At 40.7% G+C, this 25,586-nt stretch overlaps 1 protein-coding gene across 1 annotated transcript in view; it reads left to right on the top strand.

The window, feature by feature from the left end:
• LOC149086301 (uncharacterized) overlaps positions 1–22,657 on the top strand; it is a 122,510-nt gene extending 99,853 nt beyond the window's left edge. Inside the window, exons 8-15 of the mRNA XM_089232326.1 lie at positions 2,376–3,205; positions 4,720–4,990; positions 6,400–6,744; positions 8,159–9,628; positions 11,048–11,593; positions 16,232–16,724; positions 16,830–17,061; positions 18,626–22,657. Coding sequence (XP_089088452.1) covers positions 2,376–3,205; positions 4,720–4,990; positions 6,400–6,744; positions 8,159–9,628; positions 11,048–11,593; positions 16,232–16,724; positions 16,830–17,061; positions 18,626–18,629 — 4,191 coding nt within the window. The 3' untranslated portion in view covers positions 18,630–22,657. The remainder of the gene's footprint in view (positions 1–2,375; positions 3,206–4,719; positions 4,991–6,399; positions 6,745–8,158; positions 9,629–11,047; positions 11,594–16,231; positions 16,725–16,829; positions 17,062–18,625) is intronic.
• The last annotated feature ends 2,929 nt before the right edge of the window (positions 22,658–25,586 follow it).

Below are 25,586 nucleotides of genomic sequence, written 5' to 3' on the forward strand. Positions count from 1 at the left end.
CCTCGTTCTTGATTATCCCCTTCTCTTAATTAAAGAGAAGGAAAGAAGATCAAAGTTTCAAAAATGTGAACAGAGAATAGTTTCTTTCCACCCTCGTCAGCTTTTCGCAGCTGAAGAACGAGTTCACATTCCAGTCAGACGAGGTCGGATTAAGATCCCAGTCCGCGATGTGTCAATGATTATCACTGTCTTGTAACATACGGGACAGATGCATTCTACATTTTATTGGGCTCTAAGAAGCAGGAGCCGATCCATTGCCCCGGTCTGAATTCACACCTGCCAAGCATCACACTTTTGCGATTAACCAAAATTGTCGGTGGACAGTTGGAGCGTAATAGTATATTTTGAATATTAGGGGGAATGCTCGGATTTTTATGACCTAAAAACCTGTAGAATATGCTCCATAAAATATGCATTTATGCCCTAAAAAAAGTAAAGATATGCCATAAAATTCTAAAAATATGCTTTTATGAAATAGGCTGACAATATTTCCTCTAGAAAAATACGGAAAATTCCCAATCATTGTCAAAAATGATTGCAAAGATTCACAAATTAAATTCAGAATTATTGCTAAAATCGCCAATTACGAGAAATGCAGCTAGGGAAGAGGGAGCTTGGGGGTCAAGGTGAACCCTTTTCCTTGTTATGCTGAAATATGCAAAATAATGCTCAAAAATATGAAAAAAATGCCCTAGATTTTGAAGATCATGAAAAAATGCCTTAAAATTACTGAAAATCATGAAAAATGCTCTATTGCATAAAATAGCGAAATATGCGAAATGCATAAAAAATGTGTAAATTCATCCCCAGTGATTATAAACCATGGTGGAAAGTCAGTTATGGTATAAATACGGGCCTTTCACATCCCCTAGAAATACCCTGCTCCCCATGACCGTAACTAGGATTTACGGTCAAATGGGTTGGGAACAGCTGATGTACTAGAAACTAGATCATAGTTTCCCAACCTTTTTTGTCCCATCGCCCCCTTTTTCAGCAATTTTTTTCTAACATCGCCCCCCCCCAATGCAATCTAACCCATAGGATCCTATATTATACCCGTAGCTGCTACCGCCCCCAGGGGGACGTTAACGCCCAACGTTGGGAATCACTGATGTAGATAGAGACCAATAATCTCGATAAACATGTTTAACAATTTATTTATTGAAAATGGTTTATTTTGACATCTTATTTTTAATCACAATAAAAGAGACCAACGAAGAAGGCCCAAATAATACATTAAAATACGAGATTCCTGATGTATTTCAACACCCTATGAGTGTCGTCTTCAGAGGATAATTATAATTCGCATCACGCTGACCAGGCATCCCACTTGGGTTTGAATTTCAAATCTTAACCGCCGGTTGCTCAGCGTAAAAATATAAGTTTGCATAAGTCAAACGTCGTAGGCAGAATAAACCTGAGTGCCTGTATGTAGGTCTGCTGCAACGTTCTGATTGGCTGCTTGAGAAGATATTTGATTAGTCTATTGGAATTTCCTTACAATTACCCGCTCGTAATGAACACGCTGCGATCGGTGGTGTTGATTTATTTTAGTTTTTCAAGTGTACTTTTTTTCTAGTAAATTCTTTAAAATTCAATCCGTACTATAGATAATCTTTATGACTGTTTGCGACGTGACATTATACAAACTAACAGTTCTTCACAAAACAAAGTATCATTAATCCAATTTAATATACGGCAACTTTATCTGTATAAAGTTTTAGTATTCATCTATAAGAATCCTGATTGGTGTCCCAGAGTACAGATTACATACAAAGAAGGATCATGAGATCACAACATCTATATCAAATACCATTACAAGAAAATATATCTGTATTTCGACATATCAGACTATAGTTTAACATTTTAAAGTAATATATTTGGTGTGACTTGCCTGCAGCAATTGTAGTAAAATATATCTATGTATGTTACCAGAAATTCTTTATGTAATGTATCAATACGACCCATGGATTTAATTTTTTTTTTGTCTGTTTTGTCCATTGTGCTGTTTGTTCAATAAAAAAAAAAAAAAAAAAAAATCTCAACACCACCGATCGCAGCGTGTCCATTACGAGCGGGAATTATAAGAAAATTCCAATAGGCCAATCAAATAGTTTCATTTCGCAAGCAACCAATCAGAACGTTGCATTGAGCTTACATACACTGTTTTTCCTCTTAGAAACCGGGTATGAAACTGAAGTGGGTTCCTCGGTCAGCGTGATATCGGTTATAATTATCCTCTGAAGACGACACCCACAGTGTGTCGAAATGTATTGAGAATTTTGTATTTTTCTGTGCTATTTGGCTTCTTCGTAGTCTTTTTTTGTGTGATTATTACAACATCTATCTCATATTCGCCTTCGTATATTTTCCAGGTCGGAAGCTACCTGCTCTACAAAACGGAACTGACAGGGAACATCGTTTACTCAGCAACTGGAGTGCAAATAGCCATAGAAGAGGTGTCTTCAACTTGTCGAAAGCATTGTGAAAGTTGCAGGAAGAGGTCGGCGGATTTCCTAGTGCTGGAATCCGAAGATAACATGTACATTTCTGCGGCTATGGGAATACACGAGTCCACCGATAACCCTCTTACGTGCGGCGCAGTTTTGCCATCCCCGGGAGTTCAGAGTTTGGAAGCGTACCTCTGGGCTATCGACCAAATTAATACGAGTCCCCAGTTGTTACCGGGCGTGAGTTTGGGCACGATCGTCTTCGATACGTGCAACAGCAAGGAAAGAGCTGCCAGGGACGTTTCGAATTTCTTCAGCGGTTCCGTCGTGTCCTCTTCGAAGATCCCCAAACTTAACCAAGTGGTCGGCATGCTGACAACTGCAGCCGACGACACCATAGAACCCATCATAGACGTCACGGTTCCGTTCAAGATGCTGACGGTAGCCACTGACGCGTCCTCCACGAAATTCAACGACGTCAACAAGTATCCGAGCCTTCTCAGATCAACGTTACCCAATGACATGATCGCGGAGGGTCTGATCGACCTGCTCAAGCATTTCAGGTGGAATTACGTGTCGGTTCTGTACTCCGACAACAGCTGGAAACAAGGCGATCTCTTTGAGGCATTCAAAGCCAAGGCTGACATGAGGAATGTCGAATTCGCATTGGTCGAAAAATTGCCCATGTCGTCTTATGAGACTTCCATGAAAAATATACTGAATCGACTGGTCAGGAAAAAAGAGAAAGGTGCAAGGTAAGGCTGATTGTGTATATGGACTATAACCTTATAGACGTTCTTATAATTATTATAACCGTCACATTCAACAATCTTGATCAGGGGTGTACAACCTCCGGCCAGGGGACCAGATGCAACCCGCCAAGGGGGTCCATCTGGATCACGAAAAATGCTTCGGTAAAAAAAAGTACTAATACATTCCAACGTATAAATACATGCCACGATTAATACCTAGGCTGACCATATTTCTTAATAAAATACTTGAAATAGGTATCCATACGAAGACATCAAAGAAATTGTCAAAGGCAAGTAAAATTTACCAATTTTCGCTAGAAAATTTTTTAAAGGCAAGCAAAGTTGCCAATTGTGCCAAAGAAATTTCCAAATACAAATACAACAAAACAGGCAAAATTCCCATCGAGGTGGCTGCGAGAAAGTTGCCCATAACAAATATGGATGTCGTATACTTCAAAACTACAGCAACCCTAATTAATAAAAAAGCAATTACAAAAACTACAAAGCTTATATTCATGATAAAATATTATACAATGCCCATAAAGAATACTTATGGTTGTCTTATTCTAAGTATGGATAGAGCTTCTCGATTTACCCAAATATGCTTATTGTATTTCTTTTTAAACGTGTCGAAAAAGAAATACGATAAGCATGTTGGGGGAAGAAGCAAGAAAAGATGCCAGTTATTACCAAACAAATTGTCAACGGCAAGTAAAGTTACCAGTTACAACCAAAAAATTGTTAAAAGCTTGTAAGGTTGGCAATTGTCGCTAAAAAGTTGCAATGACTTAAAAAATGGTTCGAAAATTAATGTAAATTCAGAGGTTTATCCAATCGAAATTCGAGCCGTTCACAAAATTCCGGATCTGACAAAAAAAGATCTGTCATAAAATTCCGTATGTGAGGAATGAACCCTTCCTGAAATTCCGTATGTGAAGAACAGACCGTTCCTAAAACTTCGGATCACACATTTAGTGACCCGCGGCATATTAACAAATCTGCGCGGCCCAGTTCCATAGCACTTCAGTGACTCGAGACACATTCCCAGACCACTCAAGCGGCCCGCAGCATATTTACATATCGCTTAAGTGATCGCCGCGTTGTTCCGGATCACTTGAGTGGCCCGCGACACATTCGAAATCAATGAAGTGGCCCGCTCATTCCTAAAGGTTAAACGCACTTGGTCTACAGAAATTACGCGCATTTGATGGATATAAATGAAGTTTTTGTAAAAAGATCTGAAGTTCGAGAGTCGAAGTGAAAGCGTCGAATAAATGAATTATTTTAACACTGAAATGTATAGAAGGAATTGAGAGTGTATAGAATTCAATTTGTATAACTGAGCGACATATAAACGAGGTTTCACTGTAGTACAGTATTACGACTAAACCGCACATGCACCTCCTAAACATTCCTCTGGGGAATTTCTAACAAACTGGTACATGCCGGAATGTGTATATGTGTAGCCTTATATGTACTGTATTTATTGAGTAGTATTTTTGTTTCTTTCGATACAGGGTTGTCGTGCTGTTGTTGAATCCTGCCCACATGAAGATGTTCTTCTCCACTGTGACGAAGCAGCAAGATTCCGGCAGCGTCTCGCCAGGAGACTTCGTTTGGATCGGAATCGATAATCTCGAAGTTTTTCACACTTACCCCGATGTCTCCTTGGGTGCAGTCATGTTGAGGTCTAGTACCAGCACCATCGTGCCATTCAAGCAGTACTTTGAGAATTTGCACCTCAAAAACAACACCAGAAATCCGTGGTTCAGGGAATATTGGGAGAAGGTAATTTTAACCATTTTTTCTAGTATGTGAGACAGAGCTAATTTTTCAAGTGGACCGTTTTCATAATACATGTTCACAAATTTGCTCATGCGCAGTGTTCACCGACACCCCCGTGTACACAAACAGAGCTACGGCAGTGTGTGTATTCTGTATCGTCAGGTGGAAACGTGTAAGATGATCGGAAGGCCTTCCACTTGTTAATTATAGTCTGGCTTCCTGACAGATTCGTCGCTGGATCTAAGAAGAATATTGTCCGAATGCCAAGTGATGGTTCGTAAAGCCAGGGCCACACTCGTATCCAGCCTGGCCCAATAAATTCCAAGGTGACTCGTGGGCGTGTAGTGTGGCCACTCCCCCCAACGGCAATGATCGTCAAATGTTGAAAGTTACTACTACTACTAAACCACACAATCACCTCGTCCAAATTCCGCCGCCAAACTTCTAACGAACTGGGGCATGTTGGAGTGTACGTGTTGTGAACCTGACAAGAAGCTTGTTTCGTTGTAATACAAATACAAAGGCCACAATAGACAAAATGCCCAACGAGATGCCCATAAACATATGTATGTCAGCAAAAAAAAGCGAAGCACCCCTAAAAATAATCCGATCATCTCGAAATTTCGTACATAAATTCCTTTGTACCAAGAAAGCAAAGGAGTAAATTTTCAAGGCCAGTGAACGCCAACTTCTGTCGTAGGGCGCGTTTCTACTGCACAACTAGCATCGTATGAAACAGGTGACAATTGCGGACGGTTTATCTTTTCTCGTTGTCAGCGTTGCAGTTCCGTGAAGACACAATCAACGATGCCGTTACGAAGACCGTATATCCAATTGGTCGCTGTGACCTTATGAGCGATCGAGTGAGTGAGACGTTTCGCCTCTTGTGTAAATATGAATTACTTGGCCACTCATACTGTCACTCGGACACTTATACAGTCACCCACACTCGCTTACGTATACGGTCACTCGCACACTCATAGTCATTCATTTGATCACTCATTCATACAATGGTTACTTACCCATGTACACAATCAGTAATATGGTTCATATGTCATTCATTCAATCACTTGTCCATTCACACAATCACTCAATTACTCACTCGGTCCCTCAAACGGTCAGGGCAGACGAAATGTCCGTGACGAGACGTCGAAGGCGAAATTTCCGGATCCCTATTCGAATCGCTTGTCTCTTGTGAGATACTGAATCACAGCCGATCCCCGACTTACGAGCGTTCGACTTTTCGAGTTACGAACAGGAAAGTTTGGTATTGTCGATGTCTCGACTTTCAGAGGATGCATCGTCTGTAAATCGAGAAATGACTGTAGTTACATTTTATCCATGATTATACGGTGTCAATATTATGCAAAAGTATCATAATTAAAACTGAAGCTTTGTTTTACCTTCTGTAGGTGCATGATTGCCAAGGTGCTTCGTGCCATAAGAAAGAAAACCTGTCTCGAACGCCATTATTGCAACACGCTTCAGTGCCAACTGTGATAAACTCTGTTCTAAGTATAGCTGTTGGACTCGAGAACATTCGCTCGAGACTGTGTCCAGGACTTCAGAGGGGATTATGTCCAGCTATGAGGGACGAAGCCATTGTACGAGAGATGTTGCAGAACGTCACTCGATCCACATCTTTCACTGGAGTGGACGGCAAACTGTTCAAGTTCACGAGGAATAACTTCGCCGCTGGCATCCTCGAAGTTTTCAACTTCATCCAGGTCGGAAGCAATGCCAGAGCATTCATTGAGGTAATTGACTTCTTTTATACTGTGTTCAATGCTGAAAATTCACGAAATCGACCAGATTATGAATGGTTAGAATGCAAAATATGGTCAACATAAGCGAATCGCCAACTATGGCACCGTTCTATTTTTATGGTAATTCAACGGCGTGGTGAAATAGGGTTCAATGCAGTTTCCCATGGCCCGTTGAACTATATTTTCTTTTCTTGGCGTCCGGTCTAATCCAGGACCCCCCACCCTTCCTTCCCTTTAACCCTCATTCAAGAGCGAGATCATTTCTACTCACCGAAGTGATTTTTTTTAGAAAGTTTGTGGTGAACAAAAATTTTATGGACAAAGTCGATCACTGGAGGTTCACTACTACTACTTAACAGTACGTGCATCTCGTACACATTCCTCTGCGGAATTTCTGACGGATCGGTACATTCCGGAACGTATTTATGCTGGTAGAGTTGCACTTGTTCCGTGTTCCTGCAGGTGCTTCTATCTTCTATAATTTGAAGTAAAGATGGCGAATGATCTGAATTTTCATGTAATGAAAGTATCGTGTTGCAGGCCTACTTGCTCTCTGCGGAGAGACTTTTTCAAATGAAAGACCATCTCGCATTCACGCCTAGAAGATGGAAAACCGCAGAAACCAACTTCAACCGATCACCGCTTACGAGGTTCAAACCGGGATTCTTACAATGAGAGTCCTTCATGATATCCATATAACCACACAACGACCGATCCCTATTCTAGTGAGCTAGTCCAGTGAGCTTCTCATTTATGGAGGTTCTACGTGAGGGCCGTCTTAAACATCGTTGGCCTCTTGGAAAAGTGATGTTCTGGGGGGGGGGGGGTCCCGTAATTAGCTGAAGTAACAGCTTACATATTTACGTATATAGTCTCGAAAAGATCTCATCGTTTTGGTCCCTATAAACATAAGGCCATGGGCCAAAATGGCCTTGATCCAATAGACAGCTGGGCTGGATTTTAAAATTACTTTTTACCCTCAACTCTCTGTCCCTTTCAATCACCTGTAATAACTTAACTTCTCACACTTGATTTTCTTTCATGGGGACCCTTTGGATACCCTCGCAAGGAGACTGTGTGTCTGCCCCCAGGTCGAAAACCACTGAGTTTAATCGATATACTTAAAAAAATTTTGTTCACTTTGAGCATATCAGTCCAAGTATTGATTTCCTTTTCTCTTTTTAAACGCTCATCTTATTACAATGCGAAGGCATCATGGAAGAGAGAGAAAGAGAGGATCACTACAGATACCTTGGCGGTGGCGAATGCACTTGGCGTTAAAACTAAACTGGGCATTTTAACCAAATAGATCAAGGAATTCAATCCATTCTGAAAATTTGAATTTATGATTAACCCATTTCTTTGTTTTAATTTTGATCTTAATTCATTTTAATGTCGTCTTCAGGTTGGGCATTTTTCTCCCGATGAAGGTCTTTTCTTGAACTACAGCAAGGTCAAAACATATGATGAGAGTGGAAGAGAAATAAGCCTGTACCACGTCAAGTCCCAGTGTACGGATGACGAATCGTGTCGAAACCAGGACGAAAAGCCGGACGTTTCAATAATGGAAATGGCATCGGAGCAAGATTTTGTCATCAGCGTCGCGATGCCAGTGCACCAGAAGGGCGAAACGTTTTTCGAATGCGGCGAGATAAGAGACGAGACAGTTTTCCAGAATTTAGTGGCGGTGTCTTACGCCATCGACAAGATCAACCAAAACACCACTGCCCTGTCGTCGGTGAATTTGGGAGCGATCGTCTTCGATTACTGCAGCCGCAGGCAAAAGGCCGAAGAACAGCTCTACAGGTACTTCTCCAAAGACAGCGAACACGTGAAAAAGATGAAAATCAAGCCAAAATCTGTGTTCGCCGCCATAACTTTCGGCTCCGATGTCGCCAAAGATCTGGCCCCGATACTAGATGGATCGAGCCTATCGCAAATAGCCATGCCGGCTGGAGAGGTCGAGTTTGAGGAACGAGACGAAGTTCTGTACGCCGTGCCGCCATCTAGTGCTCAAGTGCAGGCCGTTATCAGTATTCTGAACAGGTTCGACTGGCATTACGTCAATCTGGTCTACAGCAACACTGATTTCGGTCGCAGTGGTTATTATCACTTTTCTAAGGCGGCTGCAAGAGCAGGAGTGTGTTTAGCAAGCATTGTCATACTCGATGTTGGCAGCACGCCAGACTTCATTTCTTCAACTTTTAAGTCTGAGCTACACCCAAGTGATGCCAAAGTTGTCGTGATGCTGATCGACGACGTCCGTTTGATGAATAGCACTTTGTCAGCGGCGAAGCAGGCATCCCTCCTGCAGTCTTACACGTGGGTCAGTGCTGACGGTTTCAACAAGAACGATGATGATATCGCCCAGCAACTGCAAGACGCGCCAGCGAATGTAATTGCTATCAAGCTAGAAAACGAACCACTTCCAGATTTCATGGAGTATTTCAGCAATATGTCGCCTCATAACCACGAGCCCATTCCAGATCCTTGGTTCGACAGTTGGTGGCAGCACAAGTTCCAGTGTCGCCTCTCTGACAGTGATAATGCCAAAGCGCAGTACAGTCACGTTTGCAGTGGTAACGAACGGCTGAAACCGGAAGATATCGTGCAAGATGCACACATCTACCACACCGTGAGGCTGATAGAGGACCTGGGCAATGTACTGCAAAGATATTTCGATAGACAGTGTTCCCACGGCATGATGCTTAGCGATTGCGGACCAAATGCTAGGGCGGACCTGACAGCACAGATAAAACGCAAAATATTCGGTGCGGACCCCGACTGCGAGGAATGCCAGTCTTCGGTAACCATGTTCGGATACGATGTCTTCAAGATGGCAAACAGGGATGATCGCAACGTGTCTAACATCAAGGTAACCACCTTCTTTTTTAGAAACATGACCATTTTGAGAAATTTCGTCTTGTATTTTATCTTATTGTGACCTAATTTCGATGGGATAAAATCGAGACGTAGCCAAATGTCGCTAATTTCTAAGCAAATATCGCCAATTTTCTACAAAATATTGTCTATTTCTGAAAAATTATCATAGATTCTCATCGAATTTTTCTTCTTGACCAAATTCCGTCCATTCTTTTCAACGGGACAGCTCAAAAATCAACGGCGAAACATACTAGAAACCGAGACCAGACGCCTTACCTCACTTATCAACCTCTTCGCTTATAGGTGATTGGCAAAACATTGGGATGATCTCCGTTTGATGAATCGGTGAAAAATATGGTTAACTTTGTCCCAACCTACCCGCGAGTTAGAAAAAGAAAGAAAAACAGTAAAGTAAGAAAAAAACAAATGAAAGGAAAACATATAATAGTTAAGAGAATAAGATATATCTATTGTATTCTATACTCTCTCTTACGGTAAGGGAGTAGGTACGAAGTAGATTTCTCTTTTTGCCCTCACCTACCTGTTCTCTTCGCTCTTACATGTATATAGTAGAAGGATACATGACGGAGGCAAAAAGAACTACCTTTCCTTTATAGTTTTACTACAAACCTTCGCAATGGTAAGGACAGAGGAAACAACTCGTTCGAACTTATTCTCAGTGCCGTTTTAACGCATGGGCCCATCCGGGCACGGCCCTGCGGCCACAAAAGAAGGTGGCTTCAGAAAAATTAGAAGTAGTTGAATTTTTCGAGAATTTGCCATGTGTAAGCCTCATTTTGTATTTGCCATGGCCTCAGAAAAATCACTTGGCCCGGGAGCTAGTGATGCTCTTGAGACGACCCTGTTTATTCTACTGGCATTTGGATGCAATATTACGTCCTTGATTGGAAAGTGGTTAGATTAAAATCGTTAGGTAAATAACTGAGCTATTAACCTGTAGCAGATTTACCACATTAAGTAATTAACATTTTTGACAGCAATACAAACCGTTTTGAGAGATTTTGTCTTGTATTAAATCGTATAGTGACCACACTTCAATGAAATGAAACAGACGTTTAGCAAATTTATGCAAATATCGCCAATTTTCACTAAATTTCGCCAATCCCGACAAAATATCACCAGTTTATTTACTAAATATCGTCAATTTCTGACCTATTATCGCCAATTCCTACCAAATATCACCGATTCCTGCTAAAAATGATATATTTTCGATAAAATTATTCTATTTGCAACGAGACAGCTCAAAAATCGAAGGAGAACCATAATTCAAACCAAGACGAGACGTCTTATCACACTATTTAAATATGATAATGCTCATGCAAATTACTGAAACTCAAACCTGCTCTTAGATTCATGATATCTGAGTAATAATTGAAATTAATATTTCCAGATTGGAAGTTGGAAGAACGGTCTACTCACCATCGACGAACAAAATGTGAAGTGGGTGTCCGGTTCCGTCCCGTCTTCGACATGCCTCAGAGACTGTGACGCCTGTACGAACCAGCTTGGTGAGGTGCAGAACTTGTCGAGTATCAAGCACGACCTCTACACAAATTTCAAAGAGGTCTGGGGCATCACGGTGTCTTCCCTATCAGTTCTGGGCATGATATTGGTGATCATCTGCGCGCTCTACTTCCTGATGTCATTCCCAGTGACCGTCGGGACCACGGTGCTCGGTTACATGATCCTGTTCGGCCTCTTCGTTCTGTATGCCGTAAATTTCGCTTTCATCATTTCGCCGACTGAAGGCAGTTGCGGGGTCAGAAGATTCGGCCTAGGACTTGCGTATGCCATTATATTTTCAGGGATGTTGGTCAAAGTGATGAACACGTGGAGGATAATGGGTTACAACGGAAGCCGAATGCTCAACGACGGGACGAGGATGTCGAGCCCTGCTGGATTACTGGTCATCGCTGTTGGACTCGTCATAATCCAGGTTAGAGCATTTTGTTCATCTGATCTGTATATATATATATATATATAGGTATTTTACAAATATATATTTTTTCTATGCACACTGGTGTTTCGAAATCAAGGTATTAAGGTCGTATTTTCACTTTTGGTGTCCGGAACTTTTGCATAAATTTTAATGAAATTTTGTATGTACATAGGTTGATATATATTACAAACAGCATAGGCATGCAACAGTTATTTCACACATTCTCGTTTATAAGACGCATCAGTGCCAGACGGTCTAACACAGAGCTTATGATATCGAACAAAAAATTAGTTGATGTGGGGGGAATATGTTTCCCCTCTTACACTATACAGGCCACGCAACGTGAATTTATACCGGAAATTATGTTGTTTAGGGAGGATCTTTGTGGCTGTCAGCTCCACTCTTTCATCAACGCTCCTGGATGGTTTTGGGAGGGAGATGACGAGCGGCAATTGCCCTCCCAAGAACGTTGTAAGCATGCTTAATAGGGTTCGGGTCTAGAGAAATGGCTGGCCACTCCATCCGGCGAATATCTTCACTTTCCAGAAAGTCGTCGACCATATTAACCGTATGTGGACGTCCATTAAAATAAAATCAGCGCCAACTACACCCCGGAAAACGTGAATATAGGGCTCCAAGATGTCATCCCTATGCCTATACAAATACAACGCCACAACAGGCAAAATGCCCAACGAGGTGACTGAGAAAAAGTTGCCCATAGCAAATATGAATGTCATTTACTTCAAAATTACAGCAACCCAATGATCCTGTTATGGAGATCTGTGCTCTAGGGTGGATCGAAAAGTATAGGAAAAATGTTTTTTTTCGAAATTACTTTTGTCTTCGGTGTATTAGTTTGCATAATTTTTTTTATCGAAATCCATTCATATCTTCTGGTGGCCCAAGCACCTTAAAACTAGTTAAAAATTCACACTTTTAGGAAAATGTATTAAAAATTGCAAATTAATGAAAAATGTTTATAAATTTTGCAGAGTATTCAGGTATTAAAGTATAAACTTATAAATGCAAATACAAATACAACGCCACAACAGGCAAAATGCCCAACGAGGTGGCGGAGAAAAAGATGCCCATAAAAATATGGTGGTCATATATTTCAAAAATACAGCAACCCAATTAAAAATGCAATTAAACAAATTATAAACAATATATACATATGATAAAATATTATACAACGCCCATAAAGAATACTTATGGTTGTCTTATTCTAAGTATGGATTCTCGACTTACCCCAACATGTTTATCGTATTTCTTTTTAAACGTGTCAATTGTGTTACAATTTACTACCTCCAGGGGTAAGCTATTCCATTTATTAACAACCCTATTAGAGAAAAATTCCCTGCGACACCATAACCTTGCATTGTCCCTCACCAATCGATACTGGTGTCCCCTTGTAAAAGCAGTCGATTGGCGGTGTACTATAAGTTCATGATCCATCCCATTGAAAATTTTGAACACTTCGATCATATCTCCTCGACACCTGCATTCATCCAATGTAAACATATTCAAAAAATGAAGTCTCTCTTCATAACTCAAGCCCTGTGTGCCAATAAGGATACGCGTAGCTCTTGTCTGCACCCCTTCAACCAATGTCCCTCTGCAGGTATGGTCTCCAAAACCTTACAGCATACTCCAGTCCAGGACAAACTAAGCCTCGAAAAAGCAGAAGAATGACTTTAGGAGAACGCGAGGAGACTTTTTTTGAAAATGAGACCAAGCATTCCATTCGTTTTTTTGACCACCTCTGAACAATTTTCAGAAAACCTAAGCCGCTCGTCAATGAGAATTCCCAAATCGGTGACCCTAGTTGCATCCGGGATAGTGACATCATTCAACTCGTAAGAGAACCGTGGGAACCAAAATGAGCGACCATGAACTTATCAACGCTAAACGTCATGCTCCATTCAATTGCCCATGCTGCAATCCTGTTTAAGTTGGTCTGGAGCAACTCCCTATCGCTTTCATTCTCGATTACCCCCATTAGCTTCACATCATCTGCGAATTTGCTAGTAATCCCATCGATACCCTGATCGAGTTTATCGATACAAAGTGAAAAAGGTATGGGGCCAAGGACACTTCCCTGAGGAACTCCACTTGTGACGTCTGTCCAACCAGAGAATTCCCCGTTCAACATAACTCGTTGTGACCTATCTCTTAACCACGATTCTATCCAATTCAGCAAGTTGCCCCCATTCCAATTTCGTGTAAACGCTTCAAGAGTTTGCCATGTTGGACCCGATCGAATGCCTTCTGGAAATCAAGGTAAACAACGTCAACATTTTTGCTCTTACCCAAAGCCTTAGTCACGTGATCATAGAAGCAAAGTAGGTTAGTTACACATGACTTCCCCTTCCTCAACATATGCTGACTATCCGACAATACATTATTCTCGTCTATCCACTTCACAAACTGCCTTTTGATGATAATTTCCAAAATTTTCGCGACGGAGCTCGTCAAACTCACTGGACGATAATTTGACACCGCTTCTCTACCACCCTTCTTAAATATTGGGACAACGTTAGCAAGTTTCCAGTCTCTTGGGACGATACCCTCAGCAACACTACTCCTGTATATCTGTGCGACTGGCCCCAACAATTCATTAGCGCATTCCCTGAGGACCCTGGGATAGATATCATCTGGTGCTTTGCTTGCACATACATTTCTTAGAAGATTTAGGACCTCCACGTCTTCTACTTGAATATCGTTGAGGGTTTTATTACCCCATGCAACACCCGTATATCGAATATCATTATCTCCATTAAAAACTGACGCGAAAAAGTCATTGAAAGCACTACACATGCTTACATTGCTCTCTACCCTAGAGCCTCCTATCGAGAGGGGACCAACTGTCCCCTTACATCCATTATTGACGTATCGAAAAAATGATTTTGGGTCAGAGCCAATGTTATCTGCCAACCTAGATTCAACTTCCTTTTTACTATCCCTTATCGCTTTCTTCAACAGTCTTCTTTTATCAGTAAACAATGATAGGTCACCTCGTCCACTTTTATACTCTCTGAATGCTCTTTTCTTTTCAAGATAAAGGTTCCGCACACTATCCGTGAACCATAGAGGGTGTGATGTACAAACACGCTTTTTTCGAACAAAGGGTATGACGTCGTGCAAAACAGAGGACAGCTTTGTACTAAATTCTTCCCATTGACTTACCACCCCTACTGATTCCAACCGGTCTTTGAAAACTTCCGCTAACCTTCTTCTCAAAACATCAAAGTTAGTTCTCCGAAAACAAGGAACTAGTCTTTTGTTATCAACCTTACCCGAGGAAAAGTTACAGTGAAATCTGACGATACGATGATCACTGGAAGAAAACTCTTCCCCCACCGAAACATGTTCAACTAGATCCTCAGAACTAGTAAGAACTAAATCCAAAATAGCAGTACCCCTAGTGGCTTCTGATACATGCTGATAGAAAACATTTTCGAGCACCAACTTAAGAAAGTCTCTTTCATACTGATTCCCAGATGAAAGGTTCTCCCAATCAATACCCGGGTAATTGAAATCCCCTAGTATGAGAACCCTCTTTCGCTTACACATGTAGGAAATTTCATCATGCAATTTGGCGATGTAGTTTTGATCCCTATTCAGTGGATTGTAACAAACCCCAACAATAAGCTTATGACGTCTTTTGTTCTCTAAGTTCAACCCATATGGTTTCAATATCACTTCTCTGCACGTTACACTCTCTAGCCTTCAAACAGGATTTCACGTATATCAACACTCCACCCCCTTTTCTATCAGACCTGTTTTTCAAAAAAGTATCGTATCCTGAGATGTGTAAGAAAGATTCATCCCCGTCGTTTGCCCAAGATTCTGTAATGGCTATAAGATCCAAGCCCTCCACAACTATCATAGTTTCTAAAAAATCTTTCTTACTACCCAAGCTCCTGGCATTTATTAACACACATTTTAATTTGCCCGGTGGTTTGTTGTCAATCGAGAAGCCATCCAAGTCAGAGGTGGGTAATTTCAAGTCAGTACTGTTGTGATTATCATTAACTAACCCGCATTCCCGACTACGTGGTCTGGGAGTAAAAAAACCTGACCTAAGACTATCGTAAACCTCCCAGACCCCCCTCTTATTTAGATGGATCCCATCCGAACGAAGCCACCTATCGGTAAATGCGGGAAGCTCCAAGAACGGGATAATAATAATGAACGTAATAATAATTATAATAATAATTTTATATTATTTATAAGTTTAAATTAATTAGTTTATTAATAATAAGTTTAAAGATTAAATTTATACACGAAGTATAAATTTAAAAATCAAAGCAATAAATCATAAAACTATAAAAATTGAACTTTATGTAATGGCTTTTATAATTGTATTAATTTGAAGAGATTTACATATTTCTAAATGTTGTAATGCTTTTTGGTATTAAAGTGTTTGATATATATGAGGCTTCTTAATTTTATTCTATTCAATATGAAGCCGTGTCTCTTCTTTCTCCACACACACTTTCCAAAGAGAACAAATTTCATAAATTTGTCTAGAGTCGTTCCGAAGATAATCTACCAAAAGTTATCATAATTTTGAACACCAGTGTGGTTATGATGCGTGATCGCAATTGACTATACTTATTGGTCACTCTTTAGATTCTATTGTCATCCGCATGGTTGATATTGATGCCACCGAAGATAGGAGCATACGAATTGGTTTGGCGATGCGCACCACCGACGACATTCGAAGAAGGCCTAGTTGTCTCCTTGGTCTACGTGATGCTCCTACTGGCGATCACCACTCTCTTCGCAATACTAACCTGGCAGTGTCAGGATAACAACAGGGAATCTCGTTGGATCCTGGGTTGTTCGACAATGGTTGCAGTGATATGGTTGGCGTGGACAATACTCTCCACTCAGATTTCGCCTCATAACAGGGATCTAACGATCGCTGCAGCGAATCTCATCAATGCCACCATCATCATGGTCTGCCTGTACTTGAGGAAAGTATACCTATACAGCAAACTGATGAGGCAAGCGAAAGACCAGGAGCTGAAAGCACACCTTCAGCCATCGCCTCACACGCATTCGGTGTATGGGACATCGCAGAAGAGCGGACCATTCTCAACTCTAGCCCCAGTTTTGTATGGTGAGTGGTGACAGTGTCTATAACAATTTTTTGATCCCAGAATGCCGTTATACATTTTTTTATTCGTTGGTTTTTAATTGAATTTTAATTTTGATGCCTTTCCAGGTTCCCAGGCTTCCCTAACAGCGAAAAAGCTATATAACAACCCTTCGTCCAGACTAGAGCTCATCAATTGCCCAGAGGACAACAAAAGTGACAGTTCGGGATCGGTACAGGTCCAGGCGACGGACCTGTACCCGTTGGACATGTACGATGGCGGGAGCCAGTTCCAGCCGATCAGTTCTTTGTTCGGCAGCAATCACACACTTGTCTTGGATGATACGCTCACGTTCGGAAGGTAATTGGTTTCTCTGAGTCCATGTTTAGTAACACAATACATGCTTTAATACAGACTGCATTCTTTTCTTCTCTTTCATGGCATTGACAGGACGGTCTACAGAGCTCCTTCATAAGAAGGATTATTCACACAGGGAAAGCGGGACTGGGAGCACCACCTGATGGTGATAGTAGGATGTTTTAAATTTTATTATGGGCTCGTAAAGTAAATCAAAGAAATTCCACAGAGCTTTGATTAAGCATTTTTTTGAAGCAGAAACAGGCAGATTGAGATAATGAAGTTCAAGGGGGAGGGGGAAATCGAAATACCTTCAGCCCATGAAAAAGAAAAAAAAATACAGGGTGTTTTTAACAGACCTTTCAACCTGGTCCCACAAATGTGCTCAATTGAGTTGAGTTCGGGTGACTGAGGGGGCCATTGAAGCAGTTTAAACTCTGAATCATGTTCCTCAAACCAATCTCAGATAATTCCAGCCCCGTGGGAGGGCGCATTGTCCTGCTGGGAATAGCCATCATCATCAGGAAACATGGCAATAAACGGGTGCAGGTAGTCGTTGGCGTTGACGGGTGTTTCCAATGGAATAAAGGGACCAAGAGTGAGCGAGGAAAATGCTCCCCAGACCGTTATTACACCGCCATTGACGTGAACAGTTGTAAGGTGGCGTGCCGGATCCATGGCTTCGTGCTGCTTGCGCCACACACACGGATCCCGCCATCAACCTCATGCAGAAGAAATCTTGACTCGTCAGACCAGACAACTTTCTCCCATTCATCAAGTGTCCAATTTCGGTGTTCTCTAGTTCACAAAAACCGTTTTGTAGCGAAATCAAAGGGACTGTTGTTGGTCGCCGGCTATTAAAACCAATTCGTTTTAAGATCCGTCTTGTAGAACGTACGGATATGCTTTGCGATGATCCTGAGTTGTATTCACTGTGATGCTGCGTTTTAGCTGCACACAATGCATGTCTGTCTCCTGGCACCTCTTTCCTTCACAAGCAATTTCCGCGCACTATTCCGCTAAAAGTTTTTTGGTTTAGCCGCCATTTTTTGAAGACTGGTGACATTGTTATACGAGAAAAACCATGAAAGATTAGTGGCATCGGAGATACTGGAACCGTCGATTCTGGCGCCCACAATCATGCTGCGTTCAAAGCCACTCAAATCTCTTGTTTTTCCCGAGAACAGGCAAATTTCAACTTTAACTGGTGCTTCTGAATAGGAGTTACCGGCAGGTAAGTTAACTCCTAGGTTAACTCCTAGGAGTTCTTTTTGTTACCGGCAAATACGGTTTATTACGTCAGCGCACGTGCTGCATGGACTAGTCGAAGTTTGAGAGAGTGAGGGTTTTTCCTAATTTTTTTTATCACCGAGTGTATATCGGCGAATTCAAAAATGGTTATTTGTCCTTACTTATTGCATATTTTTTGGTCTGTAGTTTCGGGCAAAGGCAATCATTATGAATAATCATTTTAATTGGTCAATATTCAGGTTCAAATACGGGTTTTCCAGTTGACTTCAATGTTTTTGAATCCTCGTGATGAAATTTTTTCCTCTCTATATTTCAGGTAATGAAGCTGAATTTATTAGGTGGAACCACGTCATATCGTTAGAAGAGGAGAACATCTCTCAACATCCATGATTTTACGACAAATTTTCCAATCAAAGATATATTTGAGGGGGGAAAAAGAGAGACTTTATCAACATTATCCTTCTCTTACCACTTCAAAAATCATTCTTGACAAGAGAAAGCGTCAAATGTGTCTGCGACAATCACACAAAACACACTCATCATGGATGAAGTTGACATTGGAAATCTTAGTAATGTATATCATGTGTGCGTGTGTTAGAGATAATTAATATTACCACCATTTACGAACATGAAACTGAATCTCGAAATGTTCAAAATTAGTTCCGACTTCAAAAATTTATGAAACATGAATAATTAGGGCACCCCGACCAATCAAAATAGAGTTTCTGGATTTTTCTTTTTTATCTATGTGTCAACATTACATATTTCACTTACCCATCTAATGAAGTGATGACACTTTATTATTGGTTAATTTCCTTTTATTCGGGGGGCTGAGGGGAAACTGCAATGAAACGCCGTTCAGTGCTCAGAAAATGTTGAATTTTTAATGTAGTTGAGATGAAAAATTTAACCGCCCGTTGTTTGTTAATACACGTACGTACAGGGTGAGCATAAAATAAGTTGGATCATGGAGCGTTCTGTAGATAACACATAAACAATGATTTCACGATTAAAATTAGGCAAATTCGCCCGTTAGAGGACACTTTAGAGGGACTGTGTGCTGCTTGACCTCTGGTGCTCATGCAACTCACAAGAAAAGGGTCTCAAGGTGACGTCTTCAAAAATTTTTGAAAAAATGCCACTGATTCTATTCATTTAAATATGCACAAAAATATAGGAAAATCCTGCGGAATTATTATGGGTCATTCAAAAAAATTGTAAATAACATTTTTAATGCCAGTAGAGGCCAAGAATGAATAATCTTGCAACCCTTGAGTGTTAGTGACGTCACTCAAACAACAGATGATCAAATACAGCACAGAGAAATAGAAAGGGAAATAAGAACTAGTTTCTACAACAGAGAAACTGGAGAAAAGAAAGTGAAAAAAAAAGTTGTTTTATAGATATCGCCGAGAAACTCGAGGTGATGAGTAGCCAACTGTTATCATTTTTAATAATTTTTTTCGGCTTTAATAATTGCATTCCACCACTAATTTTTGTGTTTTTACGTGTTTCTGGGTGAGATGAATGTACTTGAATTTTTTCACAATATTTTGAGGACGACACCTTGGGACCCTTTCCGTGTCATTAGTGTTACGATTGTTCGACACTACACCTCACATCCTGGGAGTACCGTATCATCAAAACCAGCAATAAAATGTGAACATTACTCGACTGACATTAATTACTCGATTAATGATGTTTTGAATATTCCGATGTGAAGGGGCACATCTTCCTGCATAATAGTTGATGTGCAGCCAAGAAAAATGTCCTTGTTGCAATCGCGGCAATACCTAGTCCTACAGCGTAATTTCGATATCTACCACCGTTCAAAACATGTCTGAGAACATTGACAGCTGTTTAACCCTTTCCCCGACATATTAGAAATCATTCAACTCCCTGTAAGATGTCATATTTCTTTTTAAGAAGTATGCTTTTGTCTGAGAAATCAGATTTCCAAAATAAATTGGCTTGTGATGCTGAAGTAAAGGGCTATTAAGAAGATGGGATATTTCGTCAATGCCGGTGAGGCGGTTAAAAATCTTAAACCTGGAGATGTAGATAACCCGCAATAGTGACAAGCATCAAGTGCCCCTCTTCAGAGAGCCGTTTCCAAATATTTTTTCATCACAAAATCTTTGAGGATAGCCAACTTTGCCAAACTTATTCTATGCTCATTTTTACAACACTCTAAGAGCACTTCGGAATGGTATTTCCATAGAAGTTATTGTTGTTGTTCATTTACATTGCAAGGGTGCACAACCTTTTTAGTCCGCGAGTCAGATGAGCAGTTCTTCTGCCACTCGCTGGCCAGAAACTTGTATGTATGGAATGACCATATGACCTGTATTTTACGAGACGTTCCTGTAATTTCAGCCGTCCTACATTTTTTGCAAAATGTCCCTTTTTTTCTTATTTTCAGAAAGGCTTGGTTGGTTGAATTTTTGGAATTAAGAATAATTTAATGCTTTATATTGGTGCTTTTCAGCAATTTTAGCTATAATTAGCAACTTTTTTTTCCCTCTGATATTTTTTTTTTTTGACCGTGATAACTTTACTTGCGTTTGTATTTTTTTTTTGTCTGTAATTGGCATTTCTACTTGCCTGTGACAATTTTTTGGCTTTTATCGGTAGTTTTTCTGGTCTTCGATAACTTCACTTGCTTTTGATACCTTTTCTGGCTGTAATTGAAAAGACTTCTTTTGACAATTTTTTTTTGCGTGTAATTAGCAACCTTACTCTCCTTTAATAAATGTTTTTAGCTCTGATGGACAACTTTACTTACCTTTGACAATTCTTCCGGCAGTAATTGGCGAGTTTACTTGTCTTTGACAACTTTACTTGCTTTTGACAAAATTGCCTGCTGTGATTGACTTTACTTCTTTAATTGCCAGTTTTTTTTGGTTGCAATGCACAACTTAATTTGCCTTTGACATTTTTTTTCGGTCGTGATTACTTACCCTATTTTTTTTCGGTCTTAATTGACAACTCTACTTGTCATTGGCAATTTTGTTTGGCTGTAATTGCGATGTCGCGAATGGATCACAATTTCCCGTCTTTTTATGAAAGTAATATGATCATGCTAGGTATTTATAGATACTTTTCAACCGGAACACCTTTCACGAGCGGGTGGGGGGGGGGGGCCCTTGGCGGCCCGCGGGCCGGAGGATGTGCACCCCTCATCTATTTTCTCATCCTTACCGGGAAGAGTAAATATAAACAATGTTGATTATCTTGATTATCCTTACAGAAGTTTTTGATAGTGTTGATCGTATTCGATAGAATAGTTTTGTACTCTGTGTGCTTCCTCCCCACATTCGTTGTACACTACATACACATACATAAATAGTATTTTTTATATTATAGAAGGAGAGGGAGAGTATTTGAGTGTTTACCCATTGTTGATGTATATTCACCCGTAAAAAAAATCAAAAAATACATTGTTGTGCAATTGTTAATAATTGAAAGTTTGTCAGTATACGTATGATTGACGTTATCTTATTACTTACAGACCAATAACATGTTTGCGCGTGGTTGGCAAGACCTGTCCTTATTGCGAGGTTCATCACTTATATACGTATGGATTTCAGTCAGGGCCCCTGATTGGAGAGGGTACTGTGGGCAGCTTAAATGCGTCGGAGCTCGCATTTCAATACGAAAATACAGAACACTACTCGAAGGAGAATCTGGAAATGTCGTCCGGAAGTTTTGCCCTGACCGTATGAGAGTGAGTGTGAGTGACTGCATGGTTGTTGAATGACCATATGAATGATTAAGTGATGTCTGTATGTGCGAGTTACCGTATGAGTGATCAAGTGAGGTGAGTGTACGAGTTACCAAGTTTGTGAGTATGAATGATCAAGTGAGTGACCATGTGACTGGCCAACTGTATGAGTGACCATATCCTCACGCATTTGGCCATTCACCCTTTCACTCGGTAACTCGTGTGGTTACTCATGCATTCACTTGGTCGCTCATCCACTAACTTGGCCATTCATATGGTCATTAACCTCGTCACTCACACGATCAGGGCAGACGAAATGTACCGGGGATGAAACGTGTCGAGGGGAAATGTTGGAGGCAAAATTTCCGTAAACTACCCGACGGATGGATGGTAAAGTTAGCCAGCCTAATAACGCAGTGGCCCTGAATCTGAGACCATGTGGCCCCTTTTGTTGTGCTTATGTGCTTATTCTGGGGGGGGGGGGCACGGATGAAAATAAAGTGGAAGGATAGCCGTGACAGGTTTTTAAGGAGGCCCAAGGAAAGCTTTACAAAGCAATTCAGGCGACAAGAAATGAAGCTCGTGAGTGAAATGTGGCGAGAAAAAGTGTGGCTACTTTAAGAATCCAGCAAAACTGCCCACAGAACCATTTTGAAGCATGAGTCCCATATGAGCATAACCCGGAAAGGGGGGGGGCTATATGATTAGATATACTGTGGTGATTTTCGAGAATTAGTATTTATAAGCTTGTAAGCTGTCACTTCCAGCCGAGTACTGGGCCCTTAGAACACCACTCTGCTCAGGGCCCACGGAAGCTCACTAAAGCCCAGGGGTATATAGACGTATAGTGGGATGTAGAAGAAGAGTGGGTTTTCCTCATGAATCGGATTGGGGAGGGGGAACCGAGTGAGAAAAAACTGGTCCAAAGGGGCCCCTGGGTGAATAAAATGTTGAGAAACACTGACCTAACGCATCTCAAGAGACTCCCATGGGTCCCATAGCAGTCGGCCTCCTAGTGAAGAATCCTAGTAAGTAGTTGCCCCTTCCATCCTTAGTCTGAAGTTCTGACCATTCCGGGCACTTTCCAGCACCAGTGGTGACTTGTGCTACCCCTCCCACCTGTTGCTGAAATTGGTTTTTATTGCTGTATGGACCGGGACCAATAGATGGGGCCCACGTGTTAAGACTGCCCTGATTCTGATAGTTGTCAGATTTTCTGCAATAATCGTGCAATTAAATGAATTTAAGAGACATTCGAGGTATAATTTGCATGTACTTTATAATTGATCAGTTTGAATCCAAGTACAGGGTGGTGCAAAAGTCACAGAAAATTAGAAAAGTCAACAAAGACAACAACTAAAAACTCATCGTCAGAATAACTACTTTTTTTGCCAGAAGGTGGCTGTTCGGCTGAGTGAGTAGTTTGTATAGTGCATGAAATTTACCTAAATCACACAGTGGTCCTTGAGCAGGGGTTCTTCGTGAGGTTTCAGAAGAGGGAAGTGTGTGTTCATGAACTTGGACGAGAAAACAGTTTGTTTTTGCATTATTATGTGCTGAATATTATTCTGCAGTGGGGTCTCTGCACTTCGTCTTTATCGGTGGAAAAGGTCCCTGGAACTCACAAAAAAATTAAGAACCTCCGACTTTAAAAATGCACGGCCGCTGCAGTGACACCTGTTGGCTGGAAATGTAACTATTTTTGCCGTGAGAACAGTTCTGTATAGAAATCACGTCATCCTATTGTAAAATAGTGTGTGAATTATTGAATTTAAAAAATGACTTTTGGAACACCCTGTACATTACTTATTTCTGAATCTTATCATTAGTATCCGCTTAACATTCTTTTCCATGATGCGAGACATGTATTATATCCAAACAACCTTATCATGTTAGAACCAAGCGAAGTGTTCGACATGAATTGAACCACGTCGTTATAATTATCGCACGTGCGAGAGAGACTTAGTACTTGATTAAATGTATATATTAATTACCTCATTTTTTCCCCAATTATAATCAGAGTCTGTCGAAATGAGATTAAATGTACAGCTGTGTCGTGTACATGCGCACTTTGATCCATGTTTAATGGAATTTCGTTTACATATGAAATGACTAGAGAATGTCAAATACGAATGTTACTCGCCCCGGTGTTTTTTCCAGAACATGGCCAAATGTGTTTTTTTCCCCTTTTTATTTCTGGTTGTGTTTTTATGTATAGATTCGATTTTGCCTGTAATAAAATTTTATAGTTTTTTTAAAACAAGTGTCCAATTATTTTTGTCAGCGTTTCTCAACCGATGGTCCACGACGATGTCACGGGGGGGGGGGGGGGGGAGAGGAAATTGGTGAACGAAAAATTATTTAAACTTATTATATTGAGTGCACTTGAATTGAAATCGCTAGGTCACGGGAACTTTTCTAAGACAAGAAAATAACTAAAAAAACAGCCGATAGGTGGTGCTGACTTACACAACTGAAAGAAAAGATACGCAATAACGAACAGAATGCCTCCAAATCGTTTATTACAGCAGTATGTGTTCCACATGACCACAACCACGGGGGATAACACATTGCAGTTGAGTCGCAAATCCAGCAACGGCAGATTGCAGTGGGTTCATATGCACGGTCTACAACGGTGAACTGGTTGTGGATTAGGAGCGCAAGTTCTTATAACCGTCTCATTTGCATATTTCCACCGAAGTCGCTCGTACCAGCGCCACCTATCGGCTGTTTTTAGTTCTTTTCCCCTGTCTTAAAAAAATTCCCGTGACCCAATGATGCTAACCTTGCAAACCGTTTTTTATTTATTTTTAAAGTTTCTACCGACTTTTTGCCCACCCTGTATAATTCGAATGCACTTAAAATATAAGTTCAAAGTATCCGTTTTAGTGGAGATCCTCCAAACTATAAAGTACATTTCATTCCATCCCTTTTTGAATATGTATATTTAACTACAAAAGTGTCAGTAGTTAAAATTATTTAATAATTAACTAATGAATTAACCACTAAAATCAATTCAATCCGAACGTTAAAAACCCGTTTTTAATGAATATAACGATATCGAACAAAAAATGAGGTAGTGGGGGGTATGGTCCCCTCTCTTACGGGTTATACAGATCGCATAACGTGAATTCACACTAGAAATCGGATTGCTTGAGAGTTCCTTGTGATAGTCGGCAATGCTATTTTCAGCTCCTGGATTGTCAAAGCGTGTAAAAATGTGTTGGGGGAAAAAACATGCTTTAGAGAGAAGAAAGAAAACTTCCCCCGGGAAAAAAGAAAAGTACTTCCCGAAGGAAAATACTTCCTGAAAGGAGGATTAAAGGGTGAATTTCCTGAAATTTATGAGGACGCTTGAAACGACATCAAAAAGGAAGACGTCTGGTAACCCTACACGCGACTCCGTCTGTAACCACTAGTTTATTCGAAGATGTCACTCTCCGCTATTACTACGAAGGTTTCGACTGCTGGCGAAAGCCGGGTTTTCCTAGGAGCGCGTTTCTACACCGCGCGCAGCGTCAAAACGCTGATTGGTGGAAAAAAACCCGAATTT

This window comes from Pholcus phalangioides, unplaced genomic scaffold (assembly GCF_987345545.1).
Source record: "Pholcus phalangioides strain wild (caught in Gottingen) unplaced genomic scaffold, Ppha-v1.0 ptg000005l_1, whole genome shotgun sequence".
Lineage (NCBI taxonomy): Eukaryota > Metazoa > Arthropoda > Arachnida > Araneae > Pholcidae > Pholcus > Pholcus phalangioides.